Raw genomic sequence first — 24,237 nt, 5'->3', positions numbered from 1 at the left:
TGTGTGTGTATTCGTACTTTACAGTACTTAATGATATATTTTACACGAAGAAGAAATACATAGTTATGTTTTAACTGTCGTACACATGTCAAAATGCAAAATATACGAATATTTTTTGAAAACGAATATAAAGTAAGTGTTTATTTGTCGATACCGTGTATTCCAACTGAATTGGAACTTCATAACTATGCAATATTAGTTATATTTTTTAAAAGTAAAGTATAATAAATTATTAGCAGTATTAGAATAACGTAACTGATAATTATTATTTTATAGTATTCTATAGCTCCGATATTTCGGATAAGAAATCCTCGTTAAGTAATAAACCATCATCTAACAAAACCATATTTATGTTTAATTCATCACCAAATTCGTCGTCTATGTATAAATCTTCGGTGGTATTGTCTGCTATGACGGTATTGTCAATATCCTGTAACAATATAAGTAAGGTAAATATTTGTCATTTAATGCATTTCTATTAATTATTGTTGAAAACATAATAGCTTTTAATATCTGCTTTATTGCATTTTTATATGAATGTTTCTTTTTATTTATATTATTAATTAATAATAAACAAAATAATTAATTGCATAAATGCTTAAAGCATATGCAGTACATATATAGCGTACTACAGCTTTTATCGAATAAATAGCTTACCCCTCTGCGTATAGGTAATTTCCCTAAGGCCGAGTTGTTAACTATTCTCAATTGATTCAATGTTGCTGGTAAAGAACGCCGCCTTGGTAAATTACTGTGATGACACGTTTTGCAGTTTCTGTATTTCGTAGTATCGTTCATAAAATCAAGATTTTTCATAGCAGACTTTTGTTCATTTTCCTTAATTTCTATCTTAGTTTCGACATCGCTTTCCTGAACAGGTATTTCAGACTTTTGTGCAGTTTCGGAGGCTTTGGCGTTTTCTTTAATACTAGTTACTTTATTGTCTAAAGATTCAGCCTTTTCTTCCGATATTGTATCAATGTACGAAGCGTTGAATTCATTTGACACTTCAGCAATTGATTCGCAAGCAAAATTTCTGTTAATCGTTGTGTCGTATGAATGGCTGTAGTTTTCAATATTCGTAGTTTCATTGCTAATCATCGGGTTATCTACATTAGACTTATCGAACAAAAATAATTTGTCTTTTGTCGTTGACCATTCAATATCGCTAATTTCCTCGTCGTCGCTGTTATTTTGTAAATCGTACAGATTTTCGAAAATATCCTTCTTGGCTTGATTATCACCCAAAGTTACTTCAAAGTCCCCACAAGAGTATTTAAATGTAGGAGACGGACACGAATCGTTACTATTTGGAGTAACGGAGCGCACAATTTTTGTAGCTCGGTCCAAAGCATCTTTTAAGACTTGCAAGGGTTCGCTCTGAAGACTAGTGACCGACGTTGAATTGTTTATATTTTCGCATACTTGGTCAGATCCTCCCAGGCTGGTTTCTGTTTTAGTGACTAATCGTTTTATCATAAAGATTAATTGTTACACTAAAGATAAGAAAATGTTATAAATTTTAGAACATTATAATATAATAATAACTTTTCAAAACTACTTAAACAGGAATAGTATTATTTCAGCCTGAGACAAGAAGATTAGAAAAATATTTTATTTTTACTAGATTAATTTATTACCTTCCGAGTTTTTCTTTATGACGTAAGTAACATTGTTGTTGATAGAAACCGATTCTGTTGATTTTTCTGTTTGATTTTTAGTCGTAGCTTCAGTGGAAATAGTATCGCTATCGTCTATCTGTTCTGCAAGGTAGCGTGGCTGTAATTATAAAGTATACAATCGTAAAGATTTCTAGGATTTTCAAAAACAAAATAATATAAATTCTTACAGATTCATCGGTATGCATTTTTCTCATTTTAGATAAGCAAATTAACTTCTCCTTTCTCCATAAAGATGTTTCGAAGAAGGTTTGTGGGTTGGAATTCAATACTTGTGGTTGTATTATTGCATCCTTAATGCCCTCAGGAGTATGTAAATAGGGAATCTGTAGCATGTATTAGAATATAATGAGATTCAATGTTACTTGCCGAAGAACGATCTAATAGAGCCCAGAGTATCTTAAACTAATTTTAAAGAAAATTGTACCTTACGATATTGTTGAAACGTTGACTTCATGTAAATCGGATTATACTGATTAGGAGATTTACTGTATTTTGGTTCTAAGCTAGTTTTGTGGCTAGCTGGCTTATGTGGTTCGTAATCCTTACTTTTTACTTTAATGAGCATTTTACTGGTCGGGCCTGATTTAAAATGATTAAAAAACTACATAAAGTACTGTTGTAATAAATGAAATATATTATTTATTTAAATATCTTATTAGCATTGTATTTGTAACTTTACATCTTTTAAAAATTAATAAATAACAATGGGAACATACATTCGGAAGAATTATTAAACTTTTATTAGAATTTTAATTCACTTTCTTAATTTAATAAAAATACTCCCAATTTTTTGATTCGTCTTTTTAATTTTCCTAGTTGCAGAAAGGAATTATAGCTCTTTTACCATTGTATTTATCAGACTCCAAATGATCTCGAAACATTTTTCAAATGATACAAATAAAAAATGTATACGTACTTATATTTGGAGATGTATGTGACGACTGGCTGCCGTAGAAGAAACGTTGCCTTTTATTTGCCAATATTTCTTTCAGTTGTTTTAAGTTAGTTCTTGCGTCTTTGTAGGATTCATCGTCTGAAGATTGTAATAATGGCGAGGAATAAACCGACGTTGTTCTAGACTCCGTTGCTTCCTGCGGTGCTTTGACTTTTCTATAAATATTGTTCCACGGTTGCGAAATTTCTTGTACATTAAATTCTTCATTTCGAATATTTGACACTTCTTCGTTAGTAGTCGGATGGTTAATCTTCTTATAATTATTTTGTAAATTGCTAAAAGTGTTCGTGTTTTTGTCTATATCGTTTCTAGTATTGCCTTTAACATCGTCAGCAGAGAAATTTATTTCTTCGATATCAGGTGTTACTTTTTGATTTGCATTTTGCTTGGATATTGACTTTCTTGAATACGAATGTTGCCTCAATGAAGGATCTGGACTTATCACGGAACGAGATAACTGTTTGGTTGAAACGCTTTTCGTCAGTTTCGGACCCTTATTTTTCATGGGAGATTTTTTTATTGGCAAGATATAAATATTTTCAGCTTCGTTATTATTGTTCGCGTATTGGTCGACATAAATTGGCTCTTCATGTTCGTATTGCGTCTAAAATTGATGATACATGTTCGATAGAAATTCGTGGCATCTACAAAGATCTTAGAGTTTTTAAAAGTGAAAACTGCACAGAAATAAAATTCCTCTATCGTATCTATTGAAATTTAATGGACACGTAAAAATGTACCAAATTAGATCGATATTATATAATTTTTCAAATTACCTAATAACAAATTTCATTGATACTATATTTCTGAATTAAATAAGATGTCACGAGATTTAATATTTTAACGAAGTTTAAATCTAAATTTCTTTTTCTACAGAAACGTACCTCCAATCTCTGCAGAAATCTACGCATTCTATCCATATCCAATGTCCTTTTATTAATATCTAATTGTAGTCCAGCGTCTAGTAAATTATTCAACAATGGTGGAAAATCATATAAATCCATAATAACACCACGTTTCCAATGCACGTACTGTCTCTCCACGTCTGCTTTACTATGTCCACTCCATGGTACATGCACTATTTATTAATCGAAGATCAATATTTTCTTATCAACCAATTCATAATTTTACGCATACGGATATTTATTAATGTACGATACGAGGACTAAAATTAGTCGTTGCAGAGAAAAGCTTTCGGAGGATTTTTTTTTTTTTTTTTGCTTTTATACAAAAAACGAAGGATGTACAAATTTCAGACGATATATATCTAAGAAAATCGAATTTTAATTTTTAGAATGTGAAGAAAAAATAACGACATAGAAAGCATTAAACTGCAGGGTGTTTCTGTACAGGTAGTACAATCGGATTTACATAGATGGATTCTTTATGAAAAAATAAAACGAAAATATACACTTGCAGCTTCGTTCTTGAGAAAATTAAGTTTAAACATTCTCCACGTACGCGGCCATTTGCCACGCTCTTAACGTAATCGATTGCACTACACACTGCACCAGTAGATCTTAATTAATCCAATCTGATATAAAATTATGATATACATATTAATTATAAATATAAGAGACGCAGATATGTTTGCTGCTATTTCACTTATAATTAAAAAGCAAACGTGCATCATACGCGCATATGTTATCCTGCTTATTACAAATAAATATTTTGAAATAGTTGTGAAACTTCGTTTATCGCGTCTAATAAACGCAGTGCTACGAAAATCACGCCGTTCGTTTAAAACTATTGAAATCTCAGTGAACGTGATTTCGTTTCCTTATTCGTACTAAACCTGTTTCATTTTTATATCGAGTCGCTGGTGGCGTTTCTGGTTGAAAAGTTAATCTCCTAATCGTTCAGATTCAGGCGAAGAAATCGTATGATGCGTATGAAATTCTTCGAATACACAAAACTCGTTTCGGATCGTTGTACGAATTGAACGTATTGTAAAAAAAAAAAAAGAAAAAAATAATAGTGGAAGAAGGATCGACGATTCGATCCATCTGATTTGATTCGACACTTACTTGTACACATTTCCCAAATCAATAAAGCCAGTCCGTATACATCGCTCTGTTTATATGGTTCGTAACTGTGAAAAAGTTCTGGCGCTTGCCAGCGAAAAATCTCGTTTCTTAAACGTTCCTCGTATTCTCTCTCTGGTTTTGGCTATAGTAAAATTAAAAAATACAATCTTGTCAAAAGAAAGTTGATAAAAATGCTTCTCAATGGCACTTGTATATACATAAATTGCGTATTCGAGAAAGTAGATGTTATATTCGTAAAAAAAAAAAAAAAAAAACACTGGCGTATATTATATAAGATATCTTTATACGGTTACAAAATATTTCGTGTCTCTTTAAAGTCTATCGGCTGTTCTTTATTTTGTATTACTAACTAAAACTTTTATATATCTGTATTACTGTATATATCTTACTGTATATATATCACTTTATATATCTGTATTATTATTATATATCTGTACGTATGTTTAAAGTTATATTAAGATGTTTTTCGTTTCGTAAAGTATCTTTACATTATAATATGCGCGTACATTGCAACATTAGGCGTTGCTGTAAAAAATATCCGTGGGAACTGAGCGCGAATCGAGACGGAAGATTGTGCAAAATTCACAGAATCTATTGAAACGTTCGCGTGTATGTTAGAGCTACTTGATTCACACATAAGCACACGCACATTCTAGTATAATTCTCTTCGTAAAAATATCTGCAACACTGATTTTAGGCATAATACCTAAAGTACATAGTACATAAATGGTAAAATCACGTTTTCTAGCACTTTACTACAAAGAAGTATCCATATAAACGTAAGTTGCTAATTAAGTGGGGTTTTTTAGATATCCGGGAATTCAACGATAAAATATTTTGGAAATATCGACATGCTCTTAGTTGAAAAATTAAAAGATATATTAAGTGTTCTGTTTATGGTGAAACACAAACACGGATGAGAAAAACAGTGTATGAATTTGGATTGAGTCATGTGTCCAAAAATAATGTACACGACAGATTCAGCTATCCGCTACCTACGATTATCGTGAATTTCCATGTTTCATCCGCTGAACGTAATTAACAGTGTTACGGTACAGTGACTTTATTCAAAATTGAACATTTGGTGAGAAGCGATGCCGACAATTTCCTGCTACGAAATACTGTTGGGTGCGTCAATGAAAAAACGGATATGACGTTATACTTAATGTCAGCTGTGTGTAGTTCACGAAATGATAATTAGGGGATTTCGCGTATGTCGAAAGAACCTTTTTTTTTCACATTTCGAATTGATCAAGATTTTGTAAGGATAAAGTAAAAATCGGGTACGAAAGAGCATATAATATTAGTTAAAAGATATTAAATATCACTATACGACACACGTGTCGCGTTATAAAATAAATCACATATATTGTAATTTAATGGATACGAAATCTGATCAGCGTTTAATCCTTTCACTGAAATAGCCGAAATCTCGCTAGTATACTTATGCAACGTGTGAATTATTATATTTTTCATCGATCCTCGATCTACCGCATCATAATCAGTTCGTTAACTCGCAATAGTGAAACCAACTTTCAACACACGACTTTTTACCTTTATTGTTCTTTGCGACCAGGTTCTTTCTTTCGTTAATAACCTGCAGAAAAGAATTCACGCAGAAAAGAATAATTGCTGCTGGCTCTGTGAAAGTCGATTCACATTGTGCGAAGAGGTAACACGCTGATATTTGTTCACAAATAGTTTACATGAATTAATTCCCGAGGATTTATAAAAAAAAAAAAAACTGTCAAGTAGTCACACCTTGCAAAATACAGTCTGCACAACAGTTCGACACGTATGGATTATTTTCAATTAATTTCGTCCGATGACGAACGAGTAATTCGCCATATCATTATTTTTCCATGACGATCAATTTCTTCGTTGTCCGCGAAAGAATGTGCAGCGCAAAGATTTATCGAAATGCTTTAATGCAACCTGGTTTAACAATTTATTAAAAGTTCACTTATGAGATGCAGGTTTCGCTGATAGGTAAATTATTATCCTTTGACAATAAATATGAAATAGTTACTTGAATACCAATTGAGAAAGAGCCAAGTGATTGGAAAGAAAAATTGATCGACTAAGATTTTTTTTGACTGCGATTACATCAACGAGCATTTTAGGCGGCTAGAGACTTCACGTTTTACAATAAAGTAAATGTAATTTTGAAACAATGCTTGATTTCTGATTTTACATTGTTCTATTCTTAGATTTTAGTTCATGAGAAAAGATCGTCAAAGAATGGCAAATAATATCCGCCGAAATAATGTAGTAGAAAATAAATATAGATCCTAAGTTTTTACAATTCTATTTGAGGTGTTACGCGCTAGTAATATTAAGGAGACATTTTCTGGAGGATTATTTACGCGCAAGTCAGCCACTAACACTTTTAACTCACATTACAGAAATGTTAGAAACATAAGTTATATCGATATCGTTAAACGTCATTGATGAGATATTTATTAGTACACCCAATCCTCTTACAACACGGTATTCTGAAAGTACGGTTCCGATATAACACGGAACGAATGAGCCATGTTATAAAAATATTGACTAAGTAATTAATACCAAAGTAATTAATCAACGTATGTCATACACCACCATAAAAAGATGAATATGTTCACTTACACTGTTGATATGCATGGCCAGTTCCCATCCACCTAGTTTCACGACACCATTAGAAGCCAAATAGACGCAATGCGAGTTGATGGCACTGTGCACGTATCCGCGCATGTGAGAATGTCTTAAAGCATCGGACAGTCTTCCTCCGCATTTCGCAATGCCTTGTATGGATATTCGTTCACCCTGATCGTGCATGTAATGATAGAGGGTACAATCGATGGATTCGAAAATAGAGACCAAGCCATGATCGTCTGTGAAGGTACTGGCCATTAACAATAGCACGTTAGGGTGTCGAATCTCCCTAAACAGAAACATAAATATTACAAAAGTGAAAGTGAGAAGATAATGCTTATGTATCGTTTCCACTTGTCTCGTTTGATATTATTCACGAAAATTACTCTATTCATTATTTTTCTTTTTTAAACTGTCAGTTGTGAAGATCGTAAAACGTACAACGTATAATGTATTACGTATGTATTACAATGTATACACTGCTTTACGTAAATTCATATTTTTGAGAATAAAATGATAGAAACGTATCGATAAAAGTCAATCGTTTTATAGAGTATCGATTGGTACGTACGAAAGCACATCTAAATCCGCTTTCACAGCATCTTTGCATTCCGGATGCGAATGCCTCTTCAGTGAAACTCGTGTATTTTGCCATTCTGCAAAAATCAATTCCAGATATCGATCTTCCGTGCCCGCTACCCATCCAATTTCAAAAATCTCAGGAGCTAATACATGCGGTACACCTGGTACGATCGATTTCGATTCTCGTAAGTTTCGTTCATTGTCGGATTTATTGTTATTATTTTTTGACAAAAAGTCTGCCCTTTTCTTATCGGGACTACAAGGTGCTTCGATGTCCACGTCGTCGGAGATTCGTCTTCGATCTATGAAAGCTTGAAGAGCATTACGATAAGATTCGCTAAAAACAGAAGTAAAAATATTATAAGTAACATTTAGAGTAATGTATTCGAAAAAGAAATGTTGTATTCCATAATTGTATTTATTAATAATCTATCAATTATAAACACGTTAAAATATATCTACGTATTTCGATAAAAATGAGTACAATAACGCTTTACTACATTAAAATATTCTACTATTCCGAAAATTTAATTCTTTTAATTCAAGTCACAAATTAATACTACGAAATTATTACTATAATATTAGGCAAAAAGACAATTATGTAACTGAAATATTGTCTAACAAAATATTCAATATCTACGGACACTTTAAGAGACACTGCTTTTTAATTAATAAAATCAAGTTACTTGACTTTCTCTACAATTTTAAAATTTCATATACATTTATTGACATTTTTAACCTACGTTACATCACATCACATAGCATACCGTATAATATTATATTTTAATTTTAATCGATTAATTGATATTGTAACAAATATTACAATAGTATCAACACCTTACTTATATTAGCCAAGTTGAGAACCCTTTCACAAATGTAACTGTTTTGAGACAACACGAAAAATTCACACATAACAAACGATAATCATAAAATAAAAGACAGACAATGTTTCTAAAGGATAGTAACAATAACATCATGTGACACCAAAGTGTAATCGATATACCACTTAAATATACAAAGTAAGTTTGAGTGATAATGATAATGTTTAGAAACTAGAAAATACTACAACCTTTCAAGAAATTAAATATGGCACGATGTCGATTAGAAGAACCACGGTGGTTGCTGTCAGTTTGAATTCTCTTTACGATATACATGATAAAATAGGTTAAGACGTTTATTGCTTTCGCGCGGAAAATGTAGCACTTACCTGACGATCTGTCTGCGATTGTATTTCGATCCTTGATGGCTTTTCACTCTGTCTGTCATTTTGTAAATCAAAGTAATCAAATTCTGTTTTACATTTAATAGTTATGTATCCTTCAAACTAAATTCGTGGTGGCACTAGTGTTGTTAACGTGTATACTGGATCGAATTATCGATCGTATATCGATAAAAACATTCTAAGATGCGCTATTAGTCATCACCGAATATCTCGTATTGTGATTGGTACGTTGCAATTTTGAATTCGAGCAGTCTATTTATTTCGTGATGCAAGCTAGTACAACACTTCAAAAATTATATTGCATTTTTTAAAAAGTGAACGATATTGATTTGAATCAAATGACATTCGAATAAAATGGATTATTACATGATTATGAACTACGCAGTAGTGGTTTGGTGAAAATTTGGAAGTCCTAAGCAGTAAACAGCATCAATACGGTCTGTAGTCGTCGGACAACTACAATCGCTAAACGATTTTCCACGGTAGGTGTGGTGATAATGATCGCTATTTTCTCGTGTTCAGTGAGGTTTAACATATCACAATGAGCCGGAACCTGACCTAACATTGAACTTTTAAGAAGAAAAATACGAATACTGTATACCTTTGAATATATTATACCATACATTGCAGCAACATATGTCGGTGAGTACCTCTATTCTATCGAATGTGAAACTTTTACAAGTGTCACATGTTGTAGTCTTAGATCGTGTAATGCATGTGTCACATGTTCGTATTATCTGCGAATAAACGTACAATACCAAAAAGATACGATGTCTGCCCACTATCATTTTTTTTTTTTTTTTAATAATTCAATAAATTAAAAGCAAAGATTTTTTAGGAAGGCATCAAATGGCGGGCTGAAAATCATAGTAGTGTAAGTCAGTTCAGCGCTATTGTTTATAAATCGAGCTGTTTTATTTTCATTATTATAAAAACATTCAATTCCTCATCCTATACACACACACATACATACGCATATATTTTTAAAATTAAGGAATCACGTTGCAATACAGAATGAAATTAGAACCTAGTTAATTATCAAATTGAACGACCAATTTTTTTAACGATTGTAAAATAACTAATGTTCTTAAAATTTTGACTTACATCGTTATAATTCTGAGCCAGCCAAATATGATGTAAAACTTACTTATTGAGGCCGTTCTGCTTTTGAGCTAAATTCCAGTCGTTTCGATCTCTTTGTATGGTATCTCTGAAAAAATATATACACTCGTGTCATTGAATTGGCTGGCAGCGTGCAATGGAAAAGAATTAGAAACCGAGTTAAGCACGTGAAATTCGTTCGATCGATCGGTAACCAGAAAATCGTTATCTCTAGATATAAGAAAATTTCCGTAAGAATTGAACTACATTTTAGATATCAAATTAGAAATATTATTAGCAAATATCGTAACATTTTTAAATACTTTTGAAATCAGAGATATTTAAATAAACTGTAGATCTTAAATTGGCAATATCATAGGTGATGTTAATTACACTTTAAAGACATTATTAATAATATTAAAATTAAAATTCGTCCCTCAGAGGGAAGATAAGTAATAGACCCGTCAATTTTATTCTGTTACGATTCAAAGAGCTAGAGAGGTTAGTGGAACGACTCGAATGGCAAAAAGCCGAAGCATTACGGAAAGTAAATAGTTTATATCTGTTTTTTGCCCGCGAAATTCCAGGCTCCACGAACTTGTACTTTCTCTGATTCCTTTTTCATGGATCGTAGAACAACCACACTGCCGACACGATTATGTATTTCGTTTCTTACTCTGTTCTCTTTCCTGCGCTTCTTCCTTCCTTCCGGTTTACATATCGTTAGTGATGTATTCGTTAACAGAGCGAAAAACCGAATGACAGCTTAAAACGAATGTTTCGCGATCTAGTAAACATAGAATTTGGGCTTTTAAATAGAATAATTTTTACCGGGCAAGTTTAGCAAATTTTATTATTAAAATTTGATAAGACTGTCTTGAAAATTCTCACAGCTTTGAACTATTCGCTGCATCAAGCCACTATATATGCATACATAGTGAGTCATCGTTAGCGTTAATTAGGCATATGTATGTTGAGGATCACGATCCCATGTTGTATGCCAATTTTTTTTACTAACGCTAAGTGTGTGTTTACGTTAAATATCTCGCAATCTCTATATACATTTTTGGCTTGGTTTCAAATTTTATCGATACAATCACGATAGCCGTGTGCCAATGAAAAAAGTTTCATTCATACAAATTTTCTCTGTTAACTAATCAAATGTTCTTACGAGCCATTGTACTTGTGACGTTAAATCCAGATATAACAAATGCCACAGAAACGTTGAAGACGACTCGATAGTTATTATTTAAAATTATTATTATTTAAAGTTATCCAGTTATAAGATTGCGTAGCTAGGAAAGTAGACGTACTCGCAATTGACGAGATCAAGCGTAAACGGTAATTTCTTCAATTGAATTTAAGTATTAAACAGGATTTCGTTAAGAAATCCCTGCGACCAATTGCTGGAACAATTAATTAAACTCTGCGTAATGGTTACATCGAGTGGTTAAAATTGACCCTATTAGTGTTGAACTTATTCTTCTGTAAACGGTGTCGATAATTGTTACGTTGCCTCTACGTTTCATTTGATTGAAATCAACTCGTTACATTTTTTATAAATACAATGTATAATATTACAATATCTATATACTTTGATCGTTATAGACGATTTAATTGATCGATCAGTTTTACGAATCGTTTAAGTTGTAATCGATCTTAAACGAAAGACTAATTGAACGACCGATAAAATCGGAAAGTGAGTAGCGATAACCTAACGAACTTTATCGATACTAACGTCCATAAAGTTTTTTCATGGTTTTATCGATGAACACAAGTCGAAGCATAATTAAGACTCTCTAATTTACACTCGAAGGTAACCGAAACACTTTATCTCGTGATTCGTACAAGGACTTACATATGGATATCGTTCTTCTTTGAAATTCAATACGAATCGTAACAACGTGCACAATTTACAGAGTAGCAATTTTTACGTCTATTTCTATGCCGGTGAAATCAGGAACGCCGGATGAAGATAGGTAAGATACAGACGTAACGATAATGCAATCTGATAAACTGTAATCTACTAACTAGCGAGAACGCTAGCAAAAGTAGTACGCTTCCGTGATTCACTTCGTTTGAATATACTCGCTTAATTAAAGCTAAATACTAGCGACTGTTTATTGAGAACGATATCAAATCATTGAACGTTATGATAGTTTAATGATTATTTAATTTGATAATAATTTTCGTTAGAAATAGATATCAAGGAGTAAATGAAAAATGAGCAAAATTTCTAATTGGGTTGCGGATTTTTATGCAAATTCGTATTTTTATATAACCCGAGAAATGAAAGATTCGTCGTTAATTTTGGTAAAGATCGTTTCACGCTCCAGGTATTGTAACAAAGAATTTACTTTTTCTGCACTTATATGAGACATTTACACGATTATATCGATAAATTTATCGTGACATTATTTGCGATATATTAAATCAAAATTATTCAAAGAAATAAAAGGGAATAAGTGTGGTAAAATAAGCGATAAATATAGCTGCATTTTTTTACGAATTATCGAAAGATATGTGCTCGATACATATTTTGTCTACGTGGTGCAGATTAATCATGACAGAATAAGAAAATTAAATACAAATACTGCACATCCTATGACCGCATTTCACGTATCTTCGGCTAATAAACTAGGCGACGAGTTGTGTCTATATATTTTTTTTTAAATTATAACTAGTTTGTTGACAATCTGAAATAAATATTTTGACTTGAAAATTTATATGTTATAAGAAAATTATTTGTGTAATATGCTGCCTTTTGTGAAATCTTACTTTGATAGTAAGTGTATCGGTACTCGATAGTTCGAAAGATCAATCTCAAAGACCATCAGCCACGTCTCATAGCAGTAAAACGAAATTTTTAGACGTTAGAATCGTTAGTCAGTGTGCGAACGTTGGGAAATAATGTTTCATTTTAATTAAAGTTTGTCGATTATATCAAAATACTAAAACTTTGATATACATAAATTCTTATTTATACTTTTGACAAATTCGATAAATATTCATTATCAGACTGATTGCACAACCGACGATTACTAACATTAAACGTAACGTTCAAACAGATATCAAAACGAATATCAGTCGCTTTCAATCTGCAATTTCTTATTAAATATCAACGTATATTATGCAATCTTTATCGTTCATTAAAAAAAAAAAAAAAGTAAGAACTGCGGTGATACGATTTCTTAAAATAGTTTAACACGATCAACGAAGAAACAGGACGTAACGTTTTAGCTTGCGCTTTAAATTAATACTACCGATGTCTATGTACTCGTCGTCCATATGACGACATAACTATTAACAGAGAAAGCATATGGTATATTAGTATGCTTAATAAACCCTTATTGTGTGCTTGTGCAGCGAGAACTGACCTGCCGCTATTCTCAGATCCGCATCGTCACAGTTTCATTAGCAGCAATTATGTAATGCGAATATGTGAAATAAGATGATTCGCGAATTTGTCACAAGACAAACGCAAATACGAACGCTAAAATGAACTTGTAAGACGGTGTAACGCGAATACTGTTATCGCTTCTGATATTAAGAATCGAAATAATAATATTACAAATATTTCACTATGTATTTATACGGTATATTTTACACTAGCAATGAAATTTACTATTTCGAAAATCGACTAATTCTACTGAAAAGAGGAAATTTTATCTCTTACAATTGATAACGAGTAAAATCGAAGAGTTTCGTTTCAAGTTCGAAGGTGAATGTAACTTTCGCGAATAAAATATAACAGTTTATCGCAAACATATTAATCATATCATTTTACGATAGAATTTATCATCGTTGGACACGAAACCTGAGTTTCAGTCAAACGTTGTAAAAAAAATGTAATTATCATTCTAATTTCTCCAGACGTACGATACTCGGTATTATTTTCTACTATTTCTCTCAATTTTATTTCTATAACATTCCGTTAGCTTCAAAGAAATTGGCCGCTTCTACATCTGTCCATCGAACGATACAACGTAATTGGTCGAAATCTTTCGTATTCTCTTTTGTATTCTCACTTAGAATATTCGACGAATAAAGTACATAGCTAAATCTTCGTTTTGCTATGATTTTACGTAGAAAACACTTGGTACCGGTAAGCGTACGATCATTTAGTTAGAAGCATAATGGAGGTCGTTATATCGTAGCAAAGCTACGTTGATTCTAAGGTAACGGTTTACCTGTGCTCACCTCCAAACCACACAAAAGGCCTCGTTCTTTTTGAGCGTAATTAACCCGTATCTTCGATACGCTTGAAACTTTTCGGGACATTTTCACAAAGCAGAAAGCAAACGGTATTACGGAGAAACTCGTCCGGCTATCTATTTTTGCCCGATCGTTGTCTATTGTTTGATCCAACTATTTATTCGCTAGCATTATGTAGCATCTACCTCGTATTTTACGTTTCATGACACGATCGTTCGATCGTTGTCTTTCATTGATATCGAATCTTTCCATCGCTGTAATCGTACGTAAGATGTCGAAGCAAGCTTTTAGATCAACGAATACATTTACGGAACAGAGTGCTTTATCAACTTTCTTGAAACTTTCTTATAAATACGACAGAATGATATATTCGTAATTAAAAACGTTTGCAGCGTTGTCGAAATTTAAATTTTACGAAAAGAATTTATATTATCCCGGATCTGAATATCGTAGGCTGTTGATCTTACAGGATGTTAATTTCGTGGACCACTAACTCCATTGAATTTCAGTAGTACGGAACAGCGGTTTAACGGAATTTTCATTTTAAAAAATACTAAGGATTTTAATTTCTCAGAGTCGTGTTCGTGAGTTATATTGTATGTAGATACGTATCTTTAGATATAGTTAATATATATTTGTATCGATCCATTGGAAAATTAAGCGACGAGTTATATAAATTTATATATGAATTTTACGATAATTCTAACTTCATAACATACAATATTAAAAGTTCCTTAAATTAACGTTGACACTAATAACGTTAATATCAGAGATATTTTGTTTTAAACGAAAAATTCTCTTTCAAAGAGTATCGACGTTGAAGGAATTTCAACTTCACAGAACATTAGTTCCATGGGATTTTATAGAGTAATGGCCTTCACGGATATTCCAAGTGCATAGTGTTTGATTTTAAACGCGCACTATATCGGATGATATTTCAATTTCAAAGGACATCAACCACGAGGAATTTTAATATCGCTAAATGTACATAACTGTTGATAAAACATCGCGAAATCTTATAAGATACAATAATACTCTTTATGAAAAACATTTTCTCTCAAGTAAAATTTCGATTCTAAGGAATAGTTAAGTAATGTTGAGAAGCGAAAGATTATTTCAGCCGTACGGAACTTTGTGAAACAATATCCATCTTAAAGAATCGACTTGGTTCTACTAAATATCACAGACAACTCATCTCGAATGAAACTTTTTCTACTAACATTGGACAACTTCACACGCTTGCAAACATCGCAGAAACTTCGACAGCGCGGATCAAACTGCGGAAACATTCCATTTGAGACATCAAGAGTAGACAAAACTCGCACGAAATCGAACACGAACTATAAATTCGACGAATAATCACGTTAACGTTCACGGTTGTGTGGACCAGTGACGTAACTAATACAGCAGGTCGTCATTTCGCCGCCAACTATCCGAATGTTTTGGAGCAGGGGAACCGGTTGCAGCGATGTCTATGATAAAGCATAATTCTCTGGTTGACGAGCTGTGTTATAGGCGAAGGTTACCATGTTCGTGTCGCCGGTTTATAAATGGCATCGGCACCAAAAACTCAGAGAAAAAGTGTTAGCGTGTGACATGCGTAACGTGTCGTTGAGATCGCGAGAAATGCCATTGCGAAACGCTTGACTTTTACCTGACTTGGACAAAATGTACGTTAAGATTCTGCTCAAAGTCTGAAACGTTTGGGATACGAGGAATGTCGAGAAAGAAAGTACGATATTAAGTTTTGAAACGAAATGAGAAACGTTCTTAAAGTTAGACAACGATAATGACACGGCGAATGTAACAAAAATGTACAACGTCGAAGACATTTTTATATTGAGATATTTAGGAAAGGAAAGTCAGATCAGGGTAGGAAAGCTAGGTTCAACGTAATTTCAAGGTAGTGAAAGATTCGTACGATTTAAAGACAGAAAGAGGTACGTGAAGAGATATTGGATTAAAGTTAAATTTTGCTTTTTGTTATTTTTAACGTTATCATTCTATTCGAAATATAAAATAATCACTAGAAGAAGAGACGAGCGTTCTTTTTATTAACTGTACCGGATACCGAAGGTTCCATCGTATTCTCGTCAAGTACGTATCGTTTCGTGATCGAATTCTAGCGTAGATTTAATAATTCACGCTTTTTTAGAAGATTATTTTTGCTTGTTATCTGTTCTAGAAAATGATATAAAATAAGTAAAAAATACAAAATTGGATCGAGTATTTTTAGATGAATATATAATAGGTGCTTGTTTCTTGTTGCACACATGTTTTACTCTTATATCTGTATTTTTAAATGAAATTAATGTTCTTATCGGTTTTACGTTATAGCAATAAATTATGGTAAATTACGCAGATATTAATATTTCCTCTAATGGGTTTCGTAATAACCGTAGCGTTCTAATTACTCTAATGCTCTCCTGTACGAGCTGTGACGCGAAAAAGAAAAGGAAAAACTGGTAAAGCGAATTCCATATTTCCAACGCTTTTTTCCGCACATATCCTGGAAACTCGATCACTCGTGAAACGTTTGGGAATTAACGCGAAGCTATTCCGGTGGAATTTATTTTTATCGAAAGTTTCCATTGCAAGGATTCCTTGTGAAAGTACCGACATTTGTATAGTTAATTGGATCTACTTAACATTCAATTACACGATGTTAATTTCAACCTAACGATAAATAGCTCTTTCTATTATTACTTTCATATGCAAAAATCGTTTGGTTCACAGAACCATTTCTTCTTTCATGTTTTTCCTCGGGAAAATATCTTCATAGATATGTAATAAAGATGCAAATTTATTCCATCTACTTACTGCTACTTCTCTGTGTTAGTTAAAAGTTACTTGTGCAAATTTTTAACCACATACTTATTCAACGCGAGATACAACGATCTAATATCAGGTATCGATAATTATTCAAATATCGATTATCTTCTTTAACGCTAGATTTACCAGAGTGATTACTTTCTTCGATATTATCTATAGACCTATAACTTTTTTCCATTTTTCAGATTCGAACGATTTTCATTCAAGCACGTTCTACGCGAACAAAGGTTCGTTTTCTTCTCGATATGTACGTTCTCGCATGTCCTTCGTTTTGATTTCTTTTTTACAAACTTTACGATTCGGTGATGTTCAACGTTAAATTAAACTTAATCAAATCTAACTCAAACGTTGATATTAATAATAACAATATGAACGTTTAATCATCGATTACGGCACGCAGAAAATATAAAATATTTCTTCCAAACGAAATTTAAACGTTTCTTCGTTGAAGACGAAATCTTCGTTCGGTGGCTTATCCATCGAGGAACTGTTCCGTCGAATTAATTTCACTGACCCGGCGTTACGTAAAAGCGGACCATTTTCTCCAAATATAGGTTGAGACACAGAACAATCGTAATAAGTGTCACACGTGTGATATATTTAGTAACCATAATTATCGTATTCATTGTTGTAACGCAGTGAAAGAAGTGACTGCTCGTTTGTCACTGCGCGCCGCGTCGGTTCAAACAATGTGGTCTCACTTTGTTGAACACAGTTTCCTGTGGTAGATTTGCTCGATACGACAGCAACAGTGAGAACTTGACGCAAAAAAACGTTACCGTTGGATTTCCTACTAGCCATTCTTATCTTCCTATTCTCTTTTTTATTACCGAACTTTTGAACAATTTCAGAAACAGCGAAAATCCAGGCGATACCGAAGTATTTTCAAATCGATCGAGCAATTCTTTCGTCGAACAAGTATTTTCTACAATTTTTAAATTACATCTGTCGCACGTGGGGCGACAAAGTGTTCGAACGTAAATTGTTGGCTCTTTTTAACTTTAAACTAGTATCATTGGGTTGTAGGCGATTTACATGGATTTAAGATTAAATTCTTGTATTTTACAGTACTCCGTGTTTATTTCTACTTTATATTTCACGTGGTAAAGATCATTAGCGAGCTTCATTACTGTAAATGTATGGAATATAAATTAAAATGAAATACTCTACAGTCGAACGACTTAAATTAAATTTCATTGGAATTATTATGGCCACCTATGATCCCAACAATAGCAGTTCGGTAGTTGTCAACTTAGCAAAAATATTTGACGAGAAGATATTTGACGATTCAATATTTACTTATGTACATGTTCTCTTGTAATGATTTCGTATGTTCCACCGAAACTGTCCATACCACGTTGTTTACCACCTCGCGTAAAACGCGCGAAATTAATTCGTCCATTCGCTCATACGGAAGGAAGAAATAGTTGCGTAATAGAATTCGGTCATTGGATAAGCGTCCAAGAAATACGTAATGACGAAACAATATGCTATTATGGAGTAGCAACTAGACAGTCTACTGCGTCATAAAATTTGTTTTCGTTTTGAAGGTTGACTTTGTTTTCCTCGATGTCGTACAACGTATATTCGCCAACGAATTAAGATTTTCGAACAAATATTGCTTATGACTTGCAAGACGTATTATCGATAATCATATGTTATAACGTTATTAATATAGTATATAAATACACGTATAAAATAATATAGTAAGGTTTTATTAAAGTTCCAGAGTTTGTAATTTCTTGAATCAGAATAATTTTCTTAAAGCGCAAGACTTTTTGTACGCACGTAATGGACGTAAAGGTACGTATTTCGTAAAATAACGCACGTACTACGATTTAAATTAATACAGACAAATGAAATTAAAATAAATAAATATCGAATGCACGAGACTTAATTAAAGGGCATGTACGTATGTATGTGTATAATAAAAAATTGCAAAATGATATAATTACTGTATGCGTCTGAACAGAAAAGAAACGTTTTATGTACGCGTCTTTGCTACAAAATTGTTTCTTTTATAGTAAATGAGCGTCACAGGAGGTCGTAGCACCCATTGATTGTAACAAAAGTTGCACAGTAATTACCTTCGAAACTCTTTAAAACGAGTCTTTGTAAACATACAAAACTGCGTCGTGCTAACAACTGTCACATTAACAATCCGACTGTTAACAGCTTTATGTGCTTACGTTTAACGACGCTAACCTTAATAATCTTAAATAATCCTCACTAATCTTAAATAAACGTGAATTTACATGGTATCTTCAAAAAGTTACGCGTACACGAATTTATTTTTACTAAACGGAGGACCGACACATTTTCTCTATTTTTTAATTAATTCGAGAATTTCTCAAATAAAACAGACCCTCGATTATTATCAGAAGATTAAGATTAACAGAAAATTTGGACGTTGCCTCTTGTAAGACTAATAATTAATAAACGTTAATTTATATCTAATATAAAAACTGACAGAAATGACTACATTTTGATTCAAGAGTTTTAATTAAACATTGATATTAATATTTATGAAATAAAATATATAATTTTATTCATAAAACAATCGACAAAATAATGCTAACAATATCTTGTAGTTTATTCTTAACTATTTGGAAAAAAATTTTATAAACAAGATTCGACTATGCGAAAAATTTCATTACCATCAGTTTGATCAGTATCTGTTTTGACGATCGGTACCTGATTTTGAAAAAGTATGTTCCTGCAGCAAATGATCGTAGAATGTCTCTAGTCTACTTATTGCCCCAATTGATATTCGACATAGGTCTAGTCTACTTGATATTCTAATTAATATTCGACACTTTAATGTCGCAGCGTCTTATGAAAGTCAAAAATATGTTCGTACATGCATCATGAATGTCTCTAAAATACCGTGTTCTAAACTCGAAGCGTATGATACTAAATCTTTCGTCACATCATTCAGGAAAAATACGACTATATATAAGCGATCGTGATGTTTATAAATCTTTTAAGCGTTTGCGTGCAATAATTCTATCTCTGGTTTATTACGGTTTAAGGAACCTTATCAGGCCAACAGTTTACCACGCGATTACGTTAGGAGAAAAAGAATTAAAGATCAAACAGTTGTTGGATTAGCTTGTTCGACGATATAGACTTTTTCGAGCGACGCCGGTTGAGACATAATTTTGGAAATGTTGCAATAAATAAATCGCGATTTCTTCGTTCTATCTTTCGTTTCGTGGTATAATAAAATTTTTGTGTTTGTCGACAGAGTAGGAAAAGAAAGAAATTAACGCTTTGATAATTTTACGTTATTCGTAAAACACATTAAAATTCAGAATAATGTATATATAAAAGCGTTTAAATTATAATATCGTTCAAAGAAAAATAAAGCTATATACCAGGAAATTATTTTACTCGTGGTAATAAGCAATCTCGTTATTATTAGCACTTTTCTTTCGTCGAAATAACTTTTCATTGACGTTAATCAAGTTTTTCAGCTCGCGAGTTTGTTAGTAGTTAATTACTTTTTTCTGTTTTGTGGGAAATATTACTTCCTCTTCACGCTTCGAGCAATGTGTACTAAAGTGGTTAAAATAAAATAAAATCACGCCTGATCATTAAATATTTTGATCATTAAATATTGTTAAAAAAAGTTTAAACGATTAAATTCCTATGCTTAAGTAATTAATAAAAAAAGATCGAATTATATCGTAGCTGTAATAGTTTCTATTACGTAAAATTGGAAATATCACGAATATAAAATTACTCCGAGTGTGTAAACAACGTCTTCTACCCGTATTATTATTCTTAATAAACAAAGTGTAGAGTATATAGAATATGATTTTAATTTATTAAATATCTTCATCCTTGCCATTCGAATAATTTATCTCGTTCACTCGCAGAAACAGTGATATTAATTTCCAATCTTTCGAGTTTTAAATTTCCTGAAAGTCTGTGACCTTTAATCGGTAAATACACTAACAGTTGGAATTGTATTGCGCCGAACGTTTCGAAGAATCATTTTCTTTAAACCTTATTTTTTATCTTTTCTGTTTAACTGTTTTCAGTCGTGTCACCTTTATTTTAAATTTATGATAACTACGCGAAATACGATATTTAAAAGTAATATCGTTTATACACGTAACAACGTATCAGTACGTTTTCGCCTTGACAAGGAGCGCAAAACACTCCGCGTTATATTTTACTTAAACAATAAGTACAGTTACCTTACTAGTAATGACATTATAAAACTGTCAATGACGATGTAATTATGGAAGTACATGTACAAAACGCTCTTCGTTATATTTCATTGTTCCTTTACGAAATAAGTAGGACTATATCATCCAGTGTAATAATCGAGAAATCACCAATAACTAAGTAATCGATGGAAATTCGAGAAGAGCAGTTAAATATTTGCAAAGTATAAGGAAGTTTGCAACGTTAAAATATACAGGAAACTCGATTGGCAAATAGCGACAGATGATTTCGTATGTGATTAATTGACGATAAAATAAAAAAGAAAAAAATAATGTTACTATACACTGTCAAATACGAACGTTTGACAAAAAAAAAAAAAAAAAAAAAAAAAAAAAACAGTACAAAGGCTACATGCTACGACATTCGATCTTTCCAAAATGTTTATCACAAGTTCGTTGTAAAAGTTTCTTAGAAAGTAGCCAACGAACAATACACGTTTCTAATCTAGTGGCATTCTAATTAACATCACCGCTATAAACAATTTCAAAGATAAAGCTGACGTAAAAATATACAATTTGCATATTCGATTACCAATAGCCTCGAAACTATGTACTACATGTTTATATATTCCACTTATCACATTATCTACAGTCTATTACATACGTAATATTTTTAATTGCTTATTACTAGATCGTTTCATACAAATCAAAATACACACTGTCCCATAAGCAACACTAAGTGACAAGCAAAAATAAAAATGCAAAATTATAAAAATAAAAAAGAAGACTTACTTTCTGAGCCATTTGAACATTCCCATCATACCCATTGCGCACGTGGCGCATCGGCCGACCGTATGCGGATTAGTTTCGACGAAATGACAGGTGAACACCACGATGCCAAATATCACTGTGAACACGAAATTAGAGCGCGACGCGTACGAATCGAGCTGATTCGCTTGCTTTTCGCAACTGACGACGGATTGACCGGCGCTTGCGCTCGTGCTCGTGCTCGTGCCGTAGCGACACTCACTTCTCACACTTCTGACAACGCAACTGTCCGCCTCTTCGCCGTTCTCTGTGAATCCTAGTCGTGCAATTACCACCCGCCGGCCCCCACTACCCATATCTTGCCACGATTTTCCGTATCCTTGCGTATCCTTGCTTTGTAGACTCAAATAGCTACGTACGTACACAGGAAATTGTATTTTATTTTTTCGTACGCGTCGATAGTACAGTTTCGCGATTATACTTTATTATATTCTAATCGTTCTTAGACGGAGTTTGGAAATTTTTCATGTCAGAACCGAGAAGATGCGTCCACGCGTAAAATAGAAAGATCAGTTGGCGGATTTTATCCGATTCGGTTAAAATTTTCAAATTTTATCACCAAGGATTGTACCAAACTCTTGAATCTTAGATTTTTTATTTCTGGAATTAACGAAAGATGCGAAAGTACCTCTGGCAAAACTAATGTCGGCATTCATCAACGTTTTTTTTTTTTTTTTTTTGTTATTGGGACGCTCGAGAATGTGAAATGTTTATAAGTAGATCAATATAGGATGTACGTATACAAGTTTTTACCATTTTATAATAGAATTAATTAGAACAGATACGAGAGTATGATATTGTAAATCGGTATGTTTTGACAATATGTTTTACAAGCTAATGGATATTTCCGCTCGAGATCGTTGTTTCGATCGATCGTTACTTTTAATTCAAACGAAAAATAAGCGACAGAGTATTAAAAACGATACGTTAATTCGGAGTGAACAACGAAAGGAACGGCACTTTGCATTTTTCTAAGGTATTAACGAATTATATTTATATGAATACGAATTAGAATATACGAGTGTCGATTGCATCGAATTGGCATCTGTTGACATATTGTCATCGTTGAAATTAATAGCGCATTTATATTACGTAGATGAAAATGTAAACAACGGTTTTCCGTATTTAAAATATCATTACGATAATAAACTTACCCACGCCAACATGATATACCAATCATTCTTGAAATAAATATATCGTAATAAATTACAATATATTTTGTGTAATTAAAGTTCAAAATTGCCCAACCGGTTGTCGCAAGTTCGTGAAACAATAGTTTCGTGTCACAAGAAAATGTCACCACAAAGTCTCACATCTATTTAAGTTCTTCGTTGATCGCCATAATAATCGAAGCAAATACTCGTTAAAAATATCTAGTGCTGAATTTCAAAATTTCACGTCTAATTTTACGTATATGGGAATCTCAATATTAATACTCTGCACAGAGAGCATGCAGTGTCGTGTCAAACGAACCAACTTCCGAAACGAGACTCAATGACAAACACTGTCGTAGGTATGCGCGTTCAAATTTGACAACAACTTTTTCTTTAGTAGACATACGTACAAGTGTTTTTAGCTCGGTAGCTGTTGCTAGTTTCTGTTGTTATACATATTTGTACCGGTGATTACGAAAGTAATCGTAGGATCAGTCAAGAATAAAAACAAAAAATTAGTTTATTGTTTATTTTACGTTGCGCACATTTACATCGGAATAATTTGGATTCATGTTTGCAAAGTAGTAGAAATTGAAACGTTGGATCGAGTTGACTGTTACGCCATTAAACAGGATTCAAAACTGTAAATACCGATTATCAGCGAAACATTTATATTCGTTGACACATTTTGCATAATGTAAAGCAACGAGACGGTTATTTATCGAGACAGTCCTGTTATCGTATAAAATGTGTGAAATTAGAGAGGTCAGCTTAGTATACGAGTTCTTTCGCGAGTTTGGTTTTAGTCT

The 24,237-nt window shown here is 32.7% G+C and overlaps 1 protein-coding gene across 1 annotated transcript; it reads right to left on the bottom strand.

Moving 5' to 3' along the window:
- Window positions 1–186: 186 nt before the first annotated feature.
- On the bottom strand, window positions 187–23,756 carry LOC126871050 (uncharacterized). Its single transcript, XM_050629411.1, has 12 exons — window positions 23,429–23,756; window positions 22,239–22,625; window positions 7,891–8,238; window positions 7,314–7,608; window positions 4,665–4,806; window positions 3,522–3,715; window positions 2,599–3,241; window positions 2,107–2,261; window positions 1,850–2,005; window positions 1,641–1,779; window positions 658–1,463; window positions 187–430 (listed from the first exon to the last, which is right to left on the bottom strand). Exons 1-12 carry the CDS (start codon window positions 23,452–23,454, stop codon window positions 281–283), a joined length of 3,441 nt encoding a protein of 1,146 aa, XP_050485368.1. The 5' UTR covers window positions 23,455–23,756; the 3' UTR covers window positions 187–280.
- Window positions 23,757–24,237: the final 481 nt, after the last annotated feature.

This window comes from Bombus huntii, chromosome 11, assembly GCF_024542735.1.
Source record: "Bombus huntii isolate Logan2020A chromosome 11, iyBomHunt1.1, whole genome shotgun sequence".
Classification (NCBI taxonomy): Eukaryota; Metazoa; Arthropoda; class Insecta; order Hymenoptera; family Apidae; genus Bombus; species Bombus huntii.
The sequence above is the reverse complement of the archived record's forward strand: the minus strand, read 5'-3'. Positions and strand labels throughout refer to the sequence as shown.